The sequence below is a fragment of the Macaca thibetana genome, chromosome 8 (genome assembly GCF_024542745.1).
Source record: "Macaca thibetana thibetana isolate TM-01 chromosome 8, ASM2454274v1, whole genome shotgun sequence".
Taxonomy (NCBI): domain Eukaryota; kingdom Metazoa; phylum Chordata; class Mammalia; order Primates; family Cercopithecidae; genus Macaca; species Macaca thibetana.
In genome coordinates, this window is record NC_065585.1 from 45,418,486 (window position 1) to 45,436,521 (window position 18,036).

Below are 18,036 nucleotides of genomic sequence, written 5' to 3' on the forward strand. Positions count from 1 at the left end.
TGTTTATTTATGGAATAAAGCCCAAGTGTCTCAGCAAGCACTTTTTAAAGACCCTCCACTATCATGCTTTAAGTCTACTTTTCACACCCATCTTCTATTATATTAACTCCCATCCCTGCCTTTAGTTATAATGCTTACTGTATTTTGCTAGGTAATTATTGCCAATCTATTTGTTTCATGAAGCTTAGATTTTAAGCTTTTTGAGAAAATGTACATTAAGAGTACCTTGTAAATATGATTAATCCTCATCATCATCTTTCGGTCTTCCCCTCAAGTTTGTTGGACACGACAGAGTCTAAGTAAAGTAAATACGGATTCAAAAAGTACCAATACTCAAATGCCCATCAGCTGATGAATGGATAAGCAAAATGTGGTATATCCATATAAAGCAATATCATTTGGCAACAAAAAGGAATGAAATACAGATACATGATACAACATGGATAAACTGTGAAAATAACCTGCTAAATGACAGAAGCCAGTCAGAAAAAAAACTATATTTATATGATTCCACTTATGTGAAATGTCCAGAATAGGCAGATATAAAGTAGATTCGTGATTACTTAGGGCTGGGGGTTGGGGAGACCAGGAGGTAATGCTAAAGAGTCCTAGGTTTCTTTTAGAGGTGATAAAAATTTTCCAAAATTGATTCTAGTGAGGACTTCACAACTCCATGAATATATTAAAGTCACTGAATTATACTCTTTAAATTAGGGAATTGTATGATGTGTGAATTATATCTCAACAGAGCTGCTAAAAAGGTTGCTGCTAAAAAGCATAAGAGAACCAAGACCTTTAACTTTGATGTAGCATTTAAAAATGTTTCTAGAAAACATCTAAGGTAATAAAGTTTCATTATTTTTTTAACTAGGCATTGAATTTTAAAAATTGGAGGCCATGTGTGCTTGACAAAAATAAATTTTTTCTAATATCTTTATGGAAAGGATAAAGAGGTAAAGAAATTGTAGCTTGCAATCAAAACTCAGATTGCCTCCAAGATTCAAAATCTAGGGCAGAAAAAGAGACAAATTAGCACCTGGAGATGATAAGCCCTTAGCAGAACATAATAATTGCTAACATTTATTCAGCACTAACTATGTGCTAGACACCGTTCTACATGTTTTTTACATCCAACAGTCATTTATTCCTCCTAACAACTGAACGAGGCATGAGCTACGATTATCCCTAATTTGCAGATGTGAAAGCTGAAGTACTAAGAAGTTACTTTACATAACTTGCCCAAGATCACCAGCTGACCTTGGATTTGGACCCAGAGACTTTAGCTCCAGAATTTGTGCTCTTAACAGCTGGACAACATTGCTTTTCTGTACTTCCCTTTTTTCTTCTGTTTGCTGTTCTCTTCAACAATGTAGCTCTCAAGAAATGATCTATGCTTAATGGATAATGGTTTTTATTGTGAATCTCATAGGAGGCAAATACTGCTATTTGGCAGAGACCAAGTCATAAAAAGTGGTCACAGACCATCAATTCATATTTACTATTCTTTCATTTTTTACACCCCAAACATTTTTAATACTGAGCAGTGAACATCAAACACACTGATTGCTGAGCACAGTTCTTCATTTTGAGATATGCTGCCCTCCCCCTTTTAAATGTGAGAGTATTTAATAGGAAAAGAGGAATAGGCTAATAAAATTTCTACTACCAAATAAAGTGACAGGATAAAAATGACTTCAGTATTCTTTCAGTTTGCAAATGTTTTCCATTTACTTTAAAAGCACGTCTTACTGACAGATTCCTTCCCCACCTCTTACTTTTTTGAAGGGCAAGGAATGCTAGCATTTCAAACTATTCATTATTATTTTTTGTTTCGAAAATCCTATTTGCTTCTTAAGTGTTCTCTACAAATTCTGCCTTGGCAGACCTTTCGTTAATGAACTAGAAAGTGAGTTTTCTTACTGCACCATAGACTAGATAAAGAAACTCACAATCAGGTAAGACGAGACACGGGTTACTTGGTGGGTGGAGAGACTGTGGACAGTTGCTTGGTATTATAGCTGTGATGCCAGCAGGGCCGATGTTGTCTCCCACTATCTCCTCTTTCCTTCTTCCTCTGCAAATGAGCCCATTTCCCTTTTAACTTGGTGTGGCCATGTGACACAATTCTGGGCTCTGGGATATTGGCAGCACAGCAGTACAGTGTGTGGGTTCCAAGGCATATCCATAAAGGGAAGAGGCATGCTCTGTTTTGGTCCTTTCCTCTTCCTATGGCTGGAGTAGGAACAAGATGCCTGAAGCCTGTACAGCCATCCTAGACCATGAAGGAAAACCAAGTGCTGGGGATGGCAGAACAGCATACGGCAGGAAGATGGGTCCTCATGACTTTGTAGAGACATTTGCAGTCCTAGATCGCTAACCTCCAGACTGTTCCCATGTGTGATAGGAAATAAACTTCTATTTTACCTAAGCTACTGGTATTGTATATTTTCTGTCTTTCATATCTGAATCTAATCCTAATTGACAGAGCTGAAAAGCCCCAGCAGCGTCTATTATGTTCTTGTGATTCTTCACAAGAGACTCATACACGGCTTATAGAGGGGTCTATAAACTTTCTGAAATTGTATGTTAAATCTCATGTTAATTCATGTACTGCTCAGTGACAGGAGGTCCCCCATTTAACTTTTCAGATCCTCAGCTTCCTCATTGTATTAGGGGGATAGCGACACTCTCTCTGCAGGGTTGATTTCAGCTTAGACAGAATGTGTGTAAAGCACCTCACAAAGTGAATAGTGCCTAGCATAGCAGGCACTCCTCTTTATTTCCAAAATTGTGTAAATGCTTTTGCCATACATCCCACTGAGCTTAAATCTTGCAATCACCTTGACTTCTCTTACTTCCTCATTAAATTACCGTATTAGTTGTCAAGAACATAGATTTCTACTCTACAACCTCTCTTGCACTCATTTCTTTTTCTCCTTCCCCACTACTCCCTTCAGGTTGCAGCCTCTCATCTCTCTAAGACCCTTACCAGGTCTTCTTATTCTGGTCTCTCCTGACCCCATTCCACCTCCACAAGACTACCAATGTTTCCAAAGCTCTGGACTGCCAGTGATTCTCCAATGCCTATCAAATGAAATGTAAACCCCACACTCTAAATGTAGTCAAGGTAGCACAACAAAGAAGAAAGAATTATGAAGTCATACAAACTAAGATTTGAGTCCTGGTTTTACTCCCTTAACTTGCTTTATGATCTTGGGAAAATTATTTTTCTCAGGACCTGATTTACCTTAGCTCTAAACAGTACATACCACAGAGGGTTAGAGTGAAGATAATGGTACATACAGGGTTAGAGGGAAGATAGAAGGGATATTACATATAAAATGACAAGTTTGGTGCTTGGTACATACTAGGTGCTCAATAAATGAATTTCCCTCTCTTTTCCCTCCATGGAATCAATGGAGATTAAGAAGCCACATCTGTAGCCTATCACTCTTCCGCTAACCCCATACTTGTCTAACCTGTGCTAGTCAAACCAGATTTGCCACTTCCCAGAAATATGTTCTGCCCTCTCTACCCAGTTCTGAAATTTTGCTCACTGAGTTCTTCTTTACATACACCTTCACTCCATTTTTTTTCAGTTTTAATCCTCTTCATCCTTCAAGGATCAACTCAGTAACCATCTCCTTCATGAAGCCTTGTCTTGATGTCTCCATTCAGACATAAGCTTTGTTTAAAAAGGCAGATTCTCTGTGGCTTTTTTGTGACATGTCACATGTTCTGCCCTGTCATGTTTTATGTACTTGTCCCTCCTAAAAGTCTACAGGTACTTTGAGAGAAGAGCTAGAGCCCTCTCCACTTTTGTGTCTCTCTCTCAGCGTTTAGCCCAGGTCCTTTCATCTGTATTTAGTGAGTTAACCTCAAAATTATCAGGCAGGGCTCTTTTTAATGTATTCCAAGATCTTTTTTTCATACTTTTATAACACTATGAAGACAGAATGATTAAAAGTATATTCAGGGAATACTCTATTTTAGATTTTTCTTTGTCTAAAAAAAGGAGGCAATAGCTTCTGGATGCAAAACACTTAGCAGTTGATCCAGCACCGTTACCCATCATTCAAAAACATTTACTATTGTGTCCACTGGGTACACAGGACTTGTTCCTTTCCTTTATTTCCTAAGAGTCTGGCTCAGCCTCCTACTTCCCGAAAGCCCCCAAGGCTTTTTTTTTTCCTTTCTGCATTTCAACAACAATGAATTTCATATCTGGCTTTGAGCATCCCTCCTAAAGATGATAGATAGGAGCAAAGCCTTCTGGGACACATTAGTACAGCTGCCAGTGGGCAGGAGGTGCTTATAAAATAAAAAGGCTCAGGATTCTGGGAACATATGTGCAGCTATAAGTGAACCGCCCAACCCAGCTGAAAAGAAACACCAAAAACACTTCCTTTTATTCTTTTTTAAGCTATGTGTGGAAGAGGCAAATTATATTCAATTGCAAATAACTCTCAGAAGGATTCTCTTTTTGTAGTGCCTTCATGTGCTAATATCATAACCTTTGCCTAACAGGTTCATGTGCTTCAAAATTACAGGAAGCTTGTAAAGTCAAATTTAAAGCAGCAAAAGTCTAGTTTCACTTGATTGGATAATACTGACTATTACTATCTGACTCAGAACATTTTCCATGTAATTAAGAAAAAGACAGAAAACCCACACAACTATAAGATTTAATGAAGCTTTAGTTCAGTCTGTGGACAAGTAGTAGATAAAATATTATTAGAAAATTCAACACAATGAAATCACCATCAAGCTACAGACATTAAACATTACATTGTAAACTCAATTTCAAAAACAGAAAATTACTTTATATGTTAAGCTCTCATACTTCATTAGAACTGGAAGACTATTTATAGAATCTGTGAAGTTGCCAATGTATTACATAGTCATTACATTAAAAAGCAAGCACTGGTCAAGAAAGGTATTGATCTTAAGCACACTAGAGATAAGAAATTATCTCATGTGTGTCTGTACGACCAAGGACCTTGTCTAACCTACATTTTGAGAGGAGACTAGGGGAAGATAGTGGTGGGATTTAAAAATGGTGTGAGGCTTTTCTCCAGATGCAGATAGCCTTTGATGTGCAGAGCAAAATGGCTTTTCCAGATATTTGCAAAGGGAAAAGCCGGAAAAACCATAGCAAAATGGAGTCAATTTTTGTTAGTGAGAGGTCAGCACAAACCATGAGTTTGGCCAATCTAGCCAGGGTGGAAAGCAAAAGCAGTAAGAGAGATGTGACATAAAATAGATCCTCTAGGGGATCTCTGTAAAGTTCACAATGACCCAATTCATAGCCATGTTGGTAAAATGTGGCTCTCCCCATGACCAAAGTTGACTGGGCCAACAGCACCTGATACCAAACTTGGTCAATTAGGAATGTGGATCTGAAATGGAGGCTGGACTTGTAAATGTGACTTTTGGAGCTCTGGAAGCTGTGGGGAAACTACTGGGTGGCCCAAGAAGAAAGGGAGAAAAAAAGCTAGTCTGTTGAAAGGGAAGAATAAAGCATATATGGGGAAAGAAGCAGAGAAAAAGCGATAGTGAGTGAATATTCCCTTGGGCTCCTATCTTCCTTTCCTGGCCCCAGTTCTTCCAGAGGCCCGGCTGTAATTTGCAATTGTTTCCAGGACTCCCCACTGTATCTTGATATTAACCCCTCTCCAGTTTTAGCTTAAGCTTACTTCAGTGGGGTTTCCGCTACCTGCAACCTAGAGAACAATAGTCGACATACTACCAGAGTCCACTAACCATAACTGTGGGGAAGACAGTCTCTCACAGCAGTTGCTCTCAATGAAAGCATTCCATTCATCAATCACACACAGGGCCAGAATCCCTAACAATTATTACGACATTAACAGACTATAAACACAAAAACATCCTTCTCAGAAAACAGGGTTTTCTTGGTCTAACACATTAGAATCCAGATTCTTTGATCAATTGATAGGAGGAAGAAGATAATGATGATAACAGCTACCATTTATTATGTGTCATAATAATTGATTGGATCTTCAACTATGTAAGGCATTATGCTAAATGCTCCACACACATTATCCCCATTCCTCAGAACTCTTAAGGTAGTGAGAATAGACATTTGTTTGAAAAGGTTTGTGACATATCGAACAGAGATGTCATCAGGGAAAGGCCAACCTGCTGGGAGGGGCAGGTAGCCAGAAGAGGGCATTTAATGTGATGGATTCACCATCATTGAAGATCTAGCCATTGGTCCTGAAGTCTCAGAAAATTTCAGTGGTATTCTAGCACTGACTAGACTTAGGAATGCTGACTCATGCTAACAAAGTTCACTAGAGACTGACATATAAACCAAATGCCAAGTTATGTTATTAAGTTACCATGAGATGTATAACTGCCAAGCAGCCTGGATACTGATGTTGGCTCAACCAGTGTGTGATATACTTTCTCCATGTAGACAGACTACACTGGGAGCCAAACTATTAGAAGGTTGTTTAGGTGGTAACATGATTTGAATGTTAGACACAGAGATTTGACAGCTGCTACATTCATTTCCATAAAGGGGATTTAGCTACCAGGTGAACCAGACTCTTAGGCACCATTTCTTTGGTTGCTGCCAGGAATATCTCTTCCAACAAATACTTCTGTGACCCTCCTGGGCTCCCGAGCTGACCAGTCATCCTTCTAAAGGAAAAGTTTTTCTCTAGCTATCTTAAAACCGAATACTGTTTGGTTTTGTGTCCCCAACCAAATCTCATCTTGTAGCTCCTATAATTCCCATGTGTTGTGGGAGGGACCCAGTGGGAGAGACACAGGGGGACAGACCCAGTGGCAGATGAATGAATTAGGGGGCGGGTCTTTCTTGTGCTATTCTTGTGATAGTGAATGGGTCTCACAAGATCTGATGGTTTTGAAAACAGGAGTTTCTCTACACATGCTCTCTCTTTGCCTGCTGCCATCCATGTAAGATGTGACTTGCTCCTTTTTGTCTTCCGCCATGATAGTGAGGCCTCCCCAGCCATGTGGAACGGTAAGTCCAATAAACCTCTTTCTTTTGTAAATTGGCCAGTCTTGGGTATGTCTTTATCAGCAGTGTGAAAACAGACTAATACAACATCCAATCCATCTTGTGTGTTTGTGAGTCTTTTTATTGACTTAAAGTTACTTCGCATATCTTTGTCTAACTCATTATTTCATGATTTAGCATTTGAAGTAAAAGGATAATTCTATTTTCCTTCTTTCCACATTTCTCAATGAGGTGGCTCACTGTCATCCTAATGTATCATCTCAATTTTTTATATATAGGTGAAAAAAACAGGTTTATAAAACCTTGACTAAAACTCAGACAGACTGGGGATTAAATTTTGGCTCCCTCACTTATAAATTTCATGATTCATAACCAGTTAACTTTTTCTTGGCCTCAGTTTTCCTACTTGTAAAATGGGAATGATGTCTACCTCATGGAATAAAATTAAATTTAATTAGGTATTATGTAAAGTACCTAGTACAGTGCTGGGTATAAAACACACAGGTGATCATAAATGCCCACTGGAGCAATTAGGTTCTCTCTGTGTCTTAGAAAGTTTATGCTGCTATAATAAAATACTTCATACTGGGTAACTTATAAATAATAGAATTTTTGGTGGCTAATGCCTGTAATCCCAGCACTTTGAGAGGCAGAGGCGGGTGCATCACTTGAGGTTGGGAGTTCAAGATCAGCCTGGCCAACATGGTGAAGCCCCATCTCTACAAAAAATACAAAAATTAGCCAGGTGTGGCTAACATTTTCTCAATTAAAAAAGGCATTTTCACTCTTAAGAATTTGCTCCTGTTCCCTTATCATGGTATTCTTCTTGTTTTCATATTTATTTTCATTTATATGTTCACATAAACTTTTAGATATCTTCATTTGGCATGTGACAATGGCCAAGAACCATGACAAATCTGTATAGGAATTAAAATACCCATTACCAATTTTACTACCAAAAAATGGATTGAATATTTATAATCTGGGAACATATGCATTTCCAAAATGGAATCCTCAACAGGCAGTGTACACAGGAGGATTAGGAGAGAGGAAAACCTAGTATGTGCCATATAGTGTGCCAGAAATTTCTTACAGTTAGACCCATTTAAACTGCACAACACTCCTAGGCTGGTGGCATTACTTTACCTAACAGATGCTAATTTTATTGAGATCTAAATATGCTACTAACCTTTAGAAGTTCACATGATAAAATCATAAGCTGACCATAAAATAAGCTTTTGTGTTCTAGGAACATTAGTTTTTGAGGTTTTTATTCAGAACCTATGATTAGTTTGATTTATTATTATAGACATGTTTTTATGTTTACATTTTTCATTACAATTACAAAATAAATTCCATAAAGCGATATGGGGAGTTTGTTTATAAATCTCATCAACAATCATGGAATGAGGAATATAAAGAGACAAATCTGAGGCTTCTGTATTGTAAGTCAACTCTATAAGGTCAATTTTTAAGTGAACTAAATTGTCCTGAAGGAAAAAGTCATCCAAACTCAATTCTGTTTTGAGGACTAAACCTAAGGAGATTAATATATCTCTGTATTTAGGAACTAGCTACTGTTTAAGGGAGCAAGTAAGCTTGGCAGACTATTCAATGATATCACAAAGAGGCTGAGTAATGTAATGACATTAGATTATGTGTACAGCAGATGGTACCACCGAATAACACAACACACCCTGATATAGTTTGGTGTAGAAAATCAAAACACATTCATTTGTTCCATAAAATAGTGATATATAATATCATATTTTAGAATGATATGAAATAGAACATGGAAGTTCATGGATTTGTTTATCCAGTCAATGTATTTATTAAACATCTCTACTGCGATGGATACTGTAAAGAAGTGGTCCCCAGTCTTTTTGGCACCAGGGACCGGTTCCATAGAAGACAATTTTTCCATAGACCAAGGGGCAGGGGGATGATTCTGGGATAAAACTGTTCCACTTCAGGTGATCAGGCATTGGTTAGTTTCTCATAAGGAGTCCACAACCTAGATCCCTCACTTGTGCAGTTCACAATAGGGTTTGCGCTCGTATGAAAATCTTGGCCCTGCTCATTAGATTGGGAGGCAGAGTTCAGGTGGGAATGCTTGCCCAGTGCTCACCTTCTGCTTTGTGGCCTGGTTCTTAACAGGCCATGGGCTGGGAGCCCCTGCTGTAAAGGACATGATGACAAATTAGATACAACCTCTTCCTTTAGAGACATACAATCTAGGAGAGACGCAAGATATGGACACGTAAGTTCAAGTGTGAGGAATATGTTGAAAAATAGCATAAAAGTAGTACCATGAAGTGCTACAAGATTTCAGAGGAGGGCTGTATCATGTTTGAACATGGTATCTAGGAAAGGCTTCACTGACTACATGGCATTTTAGCTCTTCTGAAGTGTGGGGAGGAATTTAGCTGGCAGAGATGGGAGGGATTCAAATGAAGAGGAAGTAGGATGTCACAGGTTGGTTTGGGGAATGCCAGATAGGCCAGTTTGATAGAGGACAAACCATGTCTAAGGGACTGCAAGGCAAAATTGGGGGATGGGGGCAGTTTATGCAGGGCTCTCAAGGTCAGTCTAGCAGAGTGACAGAGCCACTTAAGGTTTTCTTCAGGGAATTACACAATCTATCTGTTCCTGTAAAAACTTAGAAGGACATGCTGGAGGGAAGAGATACCGGAGGCTGGAATTCCATTTAGGAGTCTTTTTTTAGTGGTCCAGGCATTTGTGTGATAAGAGAAAGTGGAGGGGAGGAAACAAGCACTTATTAAGAGCTCACTATGTGTAAGGTATTTATTTAAAGTGTATTAGATATAACACTCCACAACAACTGTGAAAGGTAGATAACATCAACTCCAATGTTCAATTTAGGAAACTGAAGCTCAAAAAGTTCAGTAGTGTGCCCAAGGTCACTGAGTTAGCTACAACAAGGTGGGGGTGGGGGGACAGTGGCAACTGAGACTTCAAAACCCATTTTATAATATACACCAGGTTGATTAGGGCCTTCCTTTCATAAGCTCCCCGAAATTCAGGATCAGCTGTTGAGGATTTTAGCTGTGCCTCTAGTACAGAACTAGAAATAATCACATATGGTAGGAGAATGATTCTGACAACAGATGAAATTAGAGAGACTCTTCTACCCCACACAGCCACAGAAACTTCCCTGCTAGGCTGAGGGATTGAGCTTTCAATGAGGTGATCATGTCTTATCTGTCTCTGGATCCCCCAGAGCAAGACCAGGGACTGGCATTGTAGAACCTCAAGGAGAAAGCTGTTGTATTAAATTGAACTTGTGATTCATGTTACATATGTTCTGTCCTCAACTGAAGTTCTAATGAAACAAAGTATTTTGCATGGTTCTAAGACTGCAATTCACGAGAGTTGTTTCCACAGATGAGACCCACTCTAAGCTCTGGGACAAACTCTGATCCTAGTTGGGAGAATATGAGGATTGAACTGAGAGCTCAGCAGCATGGCATCAAGTAAGCCTCACTGCCAGTCTTGCTCTGCTCCTCGATCCAAGCCGTAGATTCTGAGTATGCTCCTTCTCACCACTAGGATCCAGCTCTCCCTCCTTTTTAACTTCCGGTAGCTACAATCCTGGCTTGCTCCCTAGGCCAGCATCCCTGTCTTTGAATTTTGCCCACATATGGGATCTTCATTTCTCCAACAAAATATGAAACATAGCAAGACCTTTTTGATACCAACTCTTTGCTTGCTGAAACCTGCCAGGCTGTGTTTTGCTTATATTCCAAGGCTACTGTCTGGGTCCCTGGGACTGTCTCTGATCTCCTGGATTACTTCAGCTGGTCTGTAGAGTTATCCATCATACTCCAGACCTCCTTGGTCTAGCCTGTGCTTCTACTTGATGAAAGGAATTTGGACAACAGTCATTATAACATCGGTTGAGTATCCCTTATCCAAAATGCTAGGGACCAGAAGTGTTTTGAATTTTAGATTTTTTTTTTTCAGATTTTGGAATATTTACAAATACATACTAGTTGAGGATCCCTAATCCATAAATTCAAAATCTGAAATACTCCAATAAGCATTTCCTTTGAGCATCATGTTAACACTCAGAAAGTTTTGGATTTTGGAGTATTTTGGATTTCAGATTTTTGAATTAGACTGCTGAATCTGTAATAGTGGTAATATTCAAAACTTATATAACATTTGCTATGTGTCAGGCACTGTTCTATGAGTTTTATAAATATTGATTGTATTGATTCTTATAATCATCACGTTATTATTAGCCTCATTTTGTTGTTGGAGTAAAAAGTAAAACAAAAAACCAACCTGAGTAGTTGTTACTTGTCTAATGTGACGATGTTTGCAAGTGCCAGAGCAAGACTTTGAACCCAGGCATTCTGGCTACAGTTCATCCTCTTAATCACTATACTCTCCTAATAGCAGTGAGAAGATAGAAAACTGCCACTAGTAAATGTACTATCTTAGATGCTTTATTTAATATAATTTACATAATACCACCAATAATTATTAGACTTATGTTAATAAATGTGTTAATATCTAGCTATAACTATAAACCTTTAGCCATTACATGAAGCTAAAACTTTAATATATGAGTATTTTCATTTTGATTGAAAATCTACAGATATTCTGCATTTAGGCAAGTCTAATAAGACAGAATTCACAGACATTGCTGTTTCATTTAGCAAAAAGAATCCAAGAATACCAGTAGAGAATATCATCATGAATAAGACTCTGATAGGAGGGGAAACAAACAGTCCCAGGGACCCAGACAGTAGCCTTGGCATATAAGGAAAAAAAGATGGGAGAACTTAAGAATCAAAATAGAGACTGCTGACATCTTGGCAATTTGGATTGTTCTGCACTGTAGTTCACTTGACGAAATGATGACGTTTCACTGTTACCAATTCAGAAGATGAACATCTGACTAAACATATTACAATGAAGAATTTAAATAAGAATTAAATAAGATTGTAGGCCAGATGTGGTGGCTCACACCTGTAATCACAGCACTTTGGGAGACTGAGGCGGGTGGATCACAAGGTCAGGAGATTGAGACCATCCTGGCTAACATGGTGAAACCCTGTCTCTACTAAAAATACCAAAAAAAAAAAATTATCTGGGTGTGGTGGCACGTGTCTGTAGTCCCAGCTACTCGGGAGGCTGAGGCAGGAGAATGGTGTGAACCCAGGAGGTGGAGCTTGCAGTGAGCCAAGATCCCTCCACTGCACTCCAGCCTGGGTGACAGAGCAAGACTCCATCTCAAAAAAAAAAAAAAAGAAATAAGAAATAAGATTGTAATACTACTTATATTAATATGTAACTGATTTGTGTTATAGATGTAATTTGTTAAAACAGAGCAGTCACTTCAAAAATTTGGTGAGTGTACCTATGTATCAGAGGCATATAAGGCATATAAGGACTTTCTTTTCTTTTCTTTTTTTTTTGAGACGGAGTCTGGCTCTGTCACCCAGGCTGGAGTGCTGTGGCCGGATCTCAGCTCACTGCAAGCTCCGCCTCCCGAGTTTACACCATTCTCCTGCCTCAGCCTCCCAAGTAGCTGGGACTACAGGCACCCGCCACCTCGCCCGGTTAGTTTTTTGTATTTTTTAGTAGAGACGGGGTTTCACCGGGTTAGCCAGGATGGTCTCGATCTCCTGACCTCGTGATCTGCCCGTCTCAGCCTCCCAAAGTGCTGGGATTACAGGCTTGAGCCACCGCGCCCGGCTAGGGAGTTTATTTTCTAACAGTAGAAAGATCACACACAAGTAAACAAACACATAATTCCGACTAGCAATAAGAACTATGAAGAAAGTAAAACAAGGTAATGCAATACAGAATGAAGTACTTGTAGTGGGCTAGTCAGGATACAACATTTGAGCTGGTACCTGACTGACAAAGAATAAGGGTGGTAATGTGACAGAGGTGGTCTGCTCAAGGAGAAAAAGGAGGCCAGAGTGGCTGAAGGATCATGAGAAAGGGAGAGACTGGCATGAACTCCAGTTGGAGAGGTGAGCAGAGTCCAGACTATAGGTCCTTGCAGGCCACAGCAAGAGATCTGAATTTTGTTCTAAGTATTAGAGGAAGCCACTACAGGGTTTTAAGTTAGGGAAGTGATATAGTATAACCTACATTTAAAAAACATCAGTTTAGCTGCTATTTAGAGAATGCATTCCAAGTGGTCAAGAACAGAAGCATAGAGGCCAATTAGGAAGCTACTGGAGTAGGGAACAGAAGATGGCAGTTTGAACTCAAGTTGCATCAGCAGAAACAGAGAGAATTTGTAGACAGAACTGATAGGACTTGTTGATGGGCTTTGATGCAGGGAGGTAGGGAAAGAACGCAATTAGGAATGACTTGTAGATTTTGAGTGGGTGGTTGTGTGATCTAGTAATAGGCGGAAGATTAAGGAAGAAACAAATTTTAAGAAAAATTCCTATCAGTAGAATATTAGTAAGTACAGTGGTAATATAGTGATATCCACAATGACATTTATATTAAACTCAGGGAATTAACAAGCAACACACTTTCACAAAACCTTAGAGAATATGATCACTGGTTAGACCTTTTCTTTGATAGAAAAATCAGCCTACCTCAAGCCCCAAGACCATTTCAGCTATGGAAATGAAAACTACAATCATCTATTTCTGGCCTTCCATGGGCATATTTTGTTTCATGGGGCAGCTCTAGAAGCTCTGAAGTGTGTGAACACATGACAGGCACTTGATAAAGGAGCGGTGAACTAAATGACACCTCCTTGTCCCATTACAATCTACTCACAATAAAATGGAGAGTAGAACTGAGGACTCTGAAAATTGCCATGTATCATGAGTTTGGATTACATTATTCCCTTATTTTAAAAAATCCTATTATATATGTGTGTGGATACACACATACCACATACACAGATGTGTATTTCTCTCTGATACTATTAATGTAAGAAGTAAGTATGTTCCAAACATTTTTCCTAATAAATGATCAGCGCTTTTCCACAATATTTCCATTTTACAATGAATAGTCATTACATACCTGTAGCACATCACCAAGGTCTGCTGTGCTAATATCTGGATCCTCTGTGGTGTTAAAAGGCACAGGAGTTATTCGTACAAGGGTGAGCACTCTAGGTTCTGGGTATCTCCATAACATCATCCCTGGGCAATCTTCAGTTTCATTATAAAATAAGACTTCATAGACCCCAGGCAATTTCAAATATTCTGTCAAATAAAAATATAATTAATTGTATAATTTTAAAGGGGAACATGGTTTAGTAAAGGAAGAAAAACTTATGAGAATAAAAGATATAAAGAAGCTAGTTGATCGGCTTTATATATATTCTGGAACAGAAAGAAATCAAGAACTTCCCCTAAGAGAGACTGAATGATAACGTACTATTTTTGTACTGCAAATTTTAATGCACTTTAAAAAGTCATCTTGATTGTTATTATTTAGTCAACATGCATTTAAAATGCACCCACATGCACACACACACTCTCATACTGAGGCTACTGCTACTTACCAGCATCCTGTACATATTGAAATAGACCTGTCCGTAGGTCATCTGAAGTTTGTTCACTTTTAAATGTCTGATTCTTTTCCACAGGAGATGACATTTGAGGTACTGGTTCAGAAACTTGTACTTCAAAATTTCCCGCCTCACTAAGGTATCCATTGAGTAATTCATGTAGAAGAACTAAACAATTCAAATGTTCTTGACCCCAGAAGACCTTTAAAATCATAAAAAAATTCTAGTGGCTTTTAAATACAAATATTTCTTGAGACTAAGTAGGTGTAATCATATTTGAATTACTGTAGGACTGTAATTATGTTCAATTTAATTACTTATAATAAACTATAATTCCTAAAAAGTAACTGACCTACAGGATGAAATTCTACTGCTTGAGTAAATATATAACAACAAAAAATTAATTATATTTTATATTGTGTGAATAACAATAAAATTTAAATGTTGAAGTATGTTGATGTGAAGTAATGTTTATGAATTAATTTAGCTAAGAGGGAAAAGAACCCTATTATAGTCTGAGAGAAGGCAATGAAGATCCTCTAGGCCAAAATGTTAATAAAATCATAATAATAATCTTGTGGAATAGCTCTGACATTTTGTCATGAGATTAAATAAGCAATCCTTATAATAGGGTTCCTTTCTCTGCACTTTTATTTTTCAGAGAAAAAGAGAGGGAGCCTTCTCAATGAACCTGAACTTAGAAGGCTCCCAACTTCCGTGGTTAGTAAGACTGTGCCAACACAGAGGATTCCAGAGCCCCTGAGAATCAACTATACTACAGTAGCTACAGTAGAGTTTCAGAACAAAAGGACTTAGCGTTTCCTCTAATGGAGATTAAGTTTTCTTTTTCTGCATGTGAGTAATATTAGTCTATAATAAGTTATAGACATATAATGACCAGTAGGTTACAATGAAGATTAAAACTTTCAAAAATGTTAAATTTCTCTGTAAACACTAAATAAAGGCAATACAACTATCAATTCTAAGAGAACCAGGTAACACAGAAAAGACAAAAGAATATATAGTAGTAGAAAATAATAGCCCTATATCGTGTGGGTAAATTTTAAACCCTAGGCTTAGGTTCTGCTCTCTGGAATTAAGGCATCTCAGAAATGAAAGTAAGAGATATAACACTAAGTGTACTTGTGTTCTCATCAATCTTATTTTTATTGGATGTTGAAAAATAGAGATAGGTGAAAAGTCAAAATGGGGAGTAGAATGTTGTGCTCTAGCCTTTAAATTGTCAAGAGACAATGACTGTAATACAGAGATAATACACTGTACTTTGTTTTTGCTTTTATTGATGCTGTGGTTTAAAATTTTCTTACTTTTTATTTTTAAGCACTTGGTCATGTAAACAGATCATTGCTGTTTTTAATGTGAAGTTACTTGGCTGCCTTGGAAAAAAGGTAAGACAATGAATATTCTTGATAAAGTAATACATGCTTATTGCTAAATATATGAAGATTTCTGATAGATGCTGAAAATCTCCAAAGCAACACAAAACAATAAGTTATTAGGATCTTCCCAAATCTTGCTCTGTACATTAAAAAGAAAACTGGTGAAAACTTGAGGCAATACAACTTTTAGATAAAAACAAAAAATTGGCCAGGTGCTATGGCTCATGCCTGTAATCCCAGCATGGGTGGAGGATCACTTGAGCCCATGAGTTTGAGACCAGCCTGGGCAACATAGTGAGAACCTGTCTCTTAAAAAAAATAGTCAGGCATAGTGGTGCATACTTGTGGTCCTGGGTACTTGGGAGGCTGAGGTGGGAGGATCTCTTGAGCCCAGGAGGCTGAAGCTGCAGTGAGCTGTTATCACACTACTGCACTTCAGGATGTGCAACAAAATGAGATCCTATGAGATCCTATCTCAAAAAAAGAAAGAAAGAAAGAAAGAAAGAAAGAAAGAAAATTCACATTTAATGTCTCTATTATTGACCAATTAGTTGTTTTAATTTTCTATCACTGTGAATCTTTCAAGCTTTTTGGATTCATGTCAAGTTTAAAGTGGCATCAAATTACATAAAGATTAAATTAAAATCTATCCAAACACAAAATAATCAAGAAATAAGTTGGATATCTTCATATATTCTACACTTGGCTGTTAATACAAATGCATTAAGAGCTTGCAATGTGACTAATTTATCAAGTGTTGTAATCAGATCTCATCACATGTAAAATATTTAATATTAGGAAATGGTTCTTATATATTGCTAGTGACACTGTGCCTGCAACAGGTTGACTACTTTTAGTATTAATAATTTAAAAAATCTATAGCCTGGACAACATAGTGAGACCTAATCTCTACTGAAACAAACAAACAAACAAACAAACAAAAAACGAAACATTAGCTGGGTGTGGTGGTACACAGTTCTACCTACTCAGGAGGTTGATGCAAGAGGATCACCTGAGCCTGGAAGATTGAGGCTACAGTGAGCTATTATTGTACCACTGTACTCCAGCCTGGGTGACAGAGCAAGATCCTGTCTCAAAAAGAAAAGTCTACACATAAAAAAAAAAATTCAACCCAGCAATTCCACTCCTAGTTACATATCTAAGAGAAATGAAAACATATGTCCACACAAAAAGTTGTACACAAATGTTCATGGCAGCATTATTTATAGCAGTCAAAAGTGGAAAGAACCCAAATGTCTATCAACTGATGAATCAATACATAAAATATGGTATATCCATATGATGGAATATTATTTGGCCATAAAAAGGAATAAAATATTGACACTTGGTAAACATGGATGAACCTTGAAAACACTCTAAGTGAAAGAAGTCAGTCACAAAAGATCACAGGTTATATGGTTCTATTTATATGAAATGTCAAGAATAGGTAAATCTATAGAGACAGAAAGTAGATTAGTGGTTTCCTAGGCCTGATGAGGGGGTTAGAGGGTAATGCGACTGGCTGCTAATGGATATGGGTTTTTTTGTTGGTGGTAATGAAAATGTTCTGAAATTGACTGTGGTAATGATTGTGCAACTCTGCGAATATGCTTAAAAACCCACTGAATTGTATACTTTAAATAGGTAGAGTGTCTGGTGTATGAATTATATCTCAATAAAGTTGTGGAAAATTTAACAAGTAGCAATCTGACAAATACCCTTTCTTACCACACATTTAAAATTTAGTGAAACAGTTCAAAAACTGAACAGAGGCTAGTTAATAACCTATGAAAAAAATATGGCCAATATCCACAGACCTGTAGCAGACCTCCTCTTAAGTCAATGGATATTTTTGGTATGGATTGCTCCGGGCCTGGATTGCCGCTGTGTTTACACCATTTAGCTTCCAGATTGGCAGTAGCACAACATGGTCCTATCAGAATGCGGCTTCTTTCTTTGAGACTTGTTTTAAGGAGAAAATCGTTTATAGTGAGTAGAAATGATGACCCAAGAATTACGCCTGAAAAAAAAAATAGAGAAGAGTATATAATTCATCCTTATCAAAAAAATGTTTGGGAAAGAACTGTCTGTATTTTTGAAGA

The 18,036-nt window shown here is 37.9% G+C and overlaps 1 protein-coding gene across 8 annotated transcripts in view; it reads right to left on the bottom strand.

Annotated features, from left to right (window-relative positions):
• The window catches only part of VPS13B (vacuolar protein sorting 13 homolog B), an 859,202-nt gene that overhangs the window by 138,221 nt on the left and 702,945 nt on the right, over positions 1–18,036 (bottom strand). For all 8 annotated transcript variants that reach the window (XM_050801187.1, XM_050801183.1, XM_050801189.1 and 5 more), the window contains 3 exons: positions 17,752–17,954; positions 14,529–14,736; positions 14,042–14,226 (listed from right to left, as the gene is read on the bottom strand). In XM_050801187.1, the coding sequence (XP_050657144.1) occupies positions 14,042–14,226; positions 14,529–14,736; positions 17,752–17,954 (596 nt within the window). The remainder of the gene's footprint in view (positions 1–14,041; positions 14,227–14,528; positions 14,737–17,751; positions 17,955–18,036) is intronic.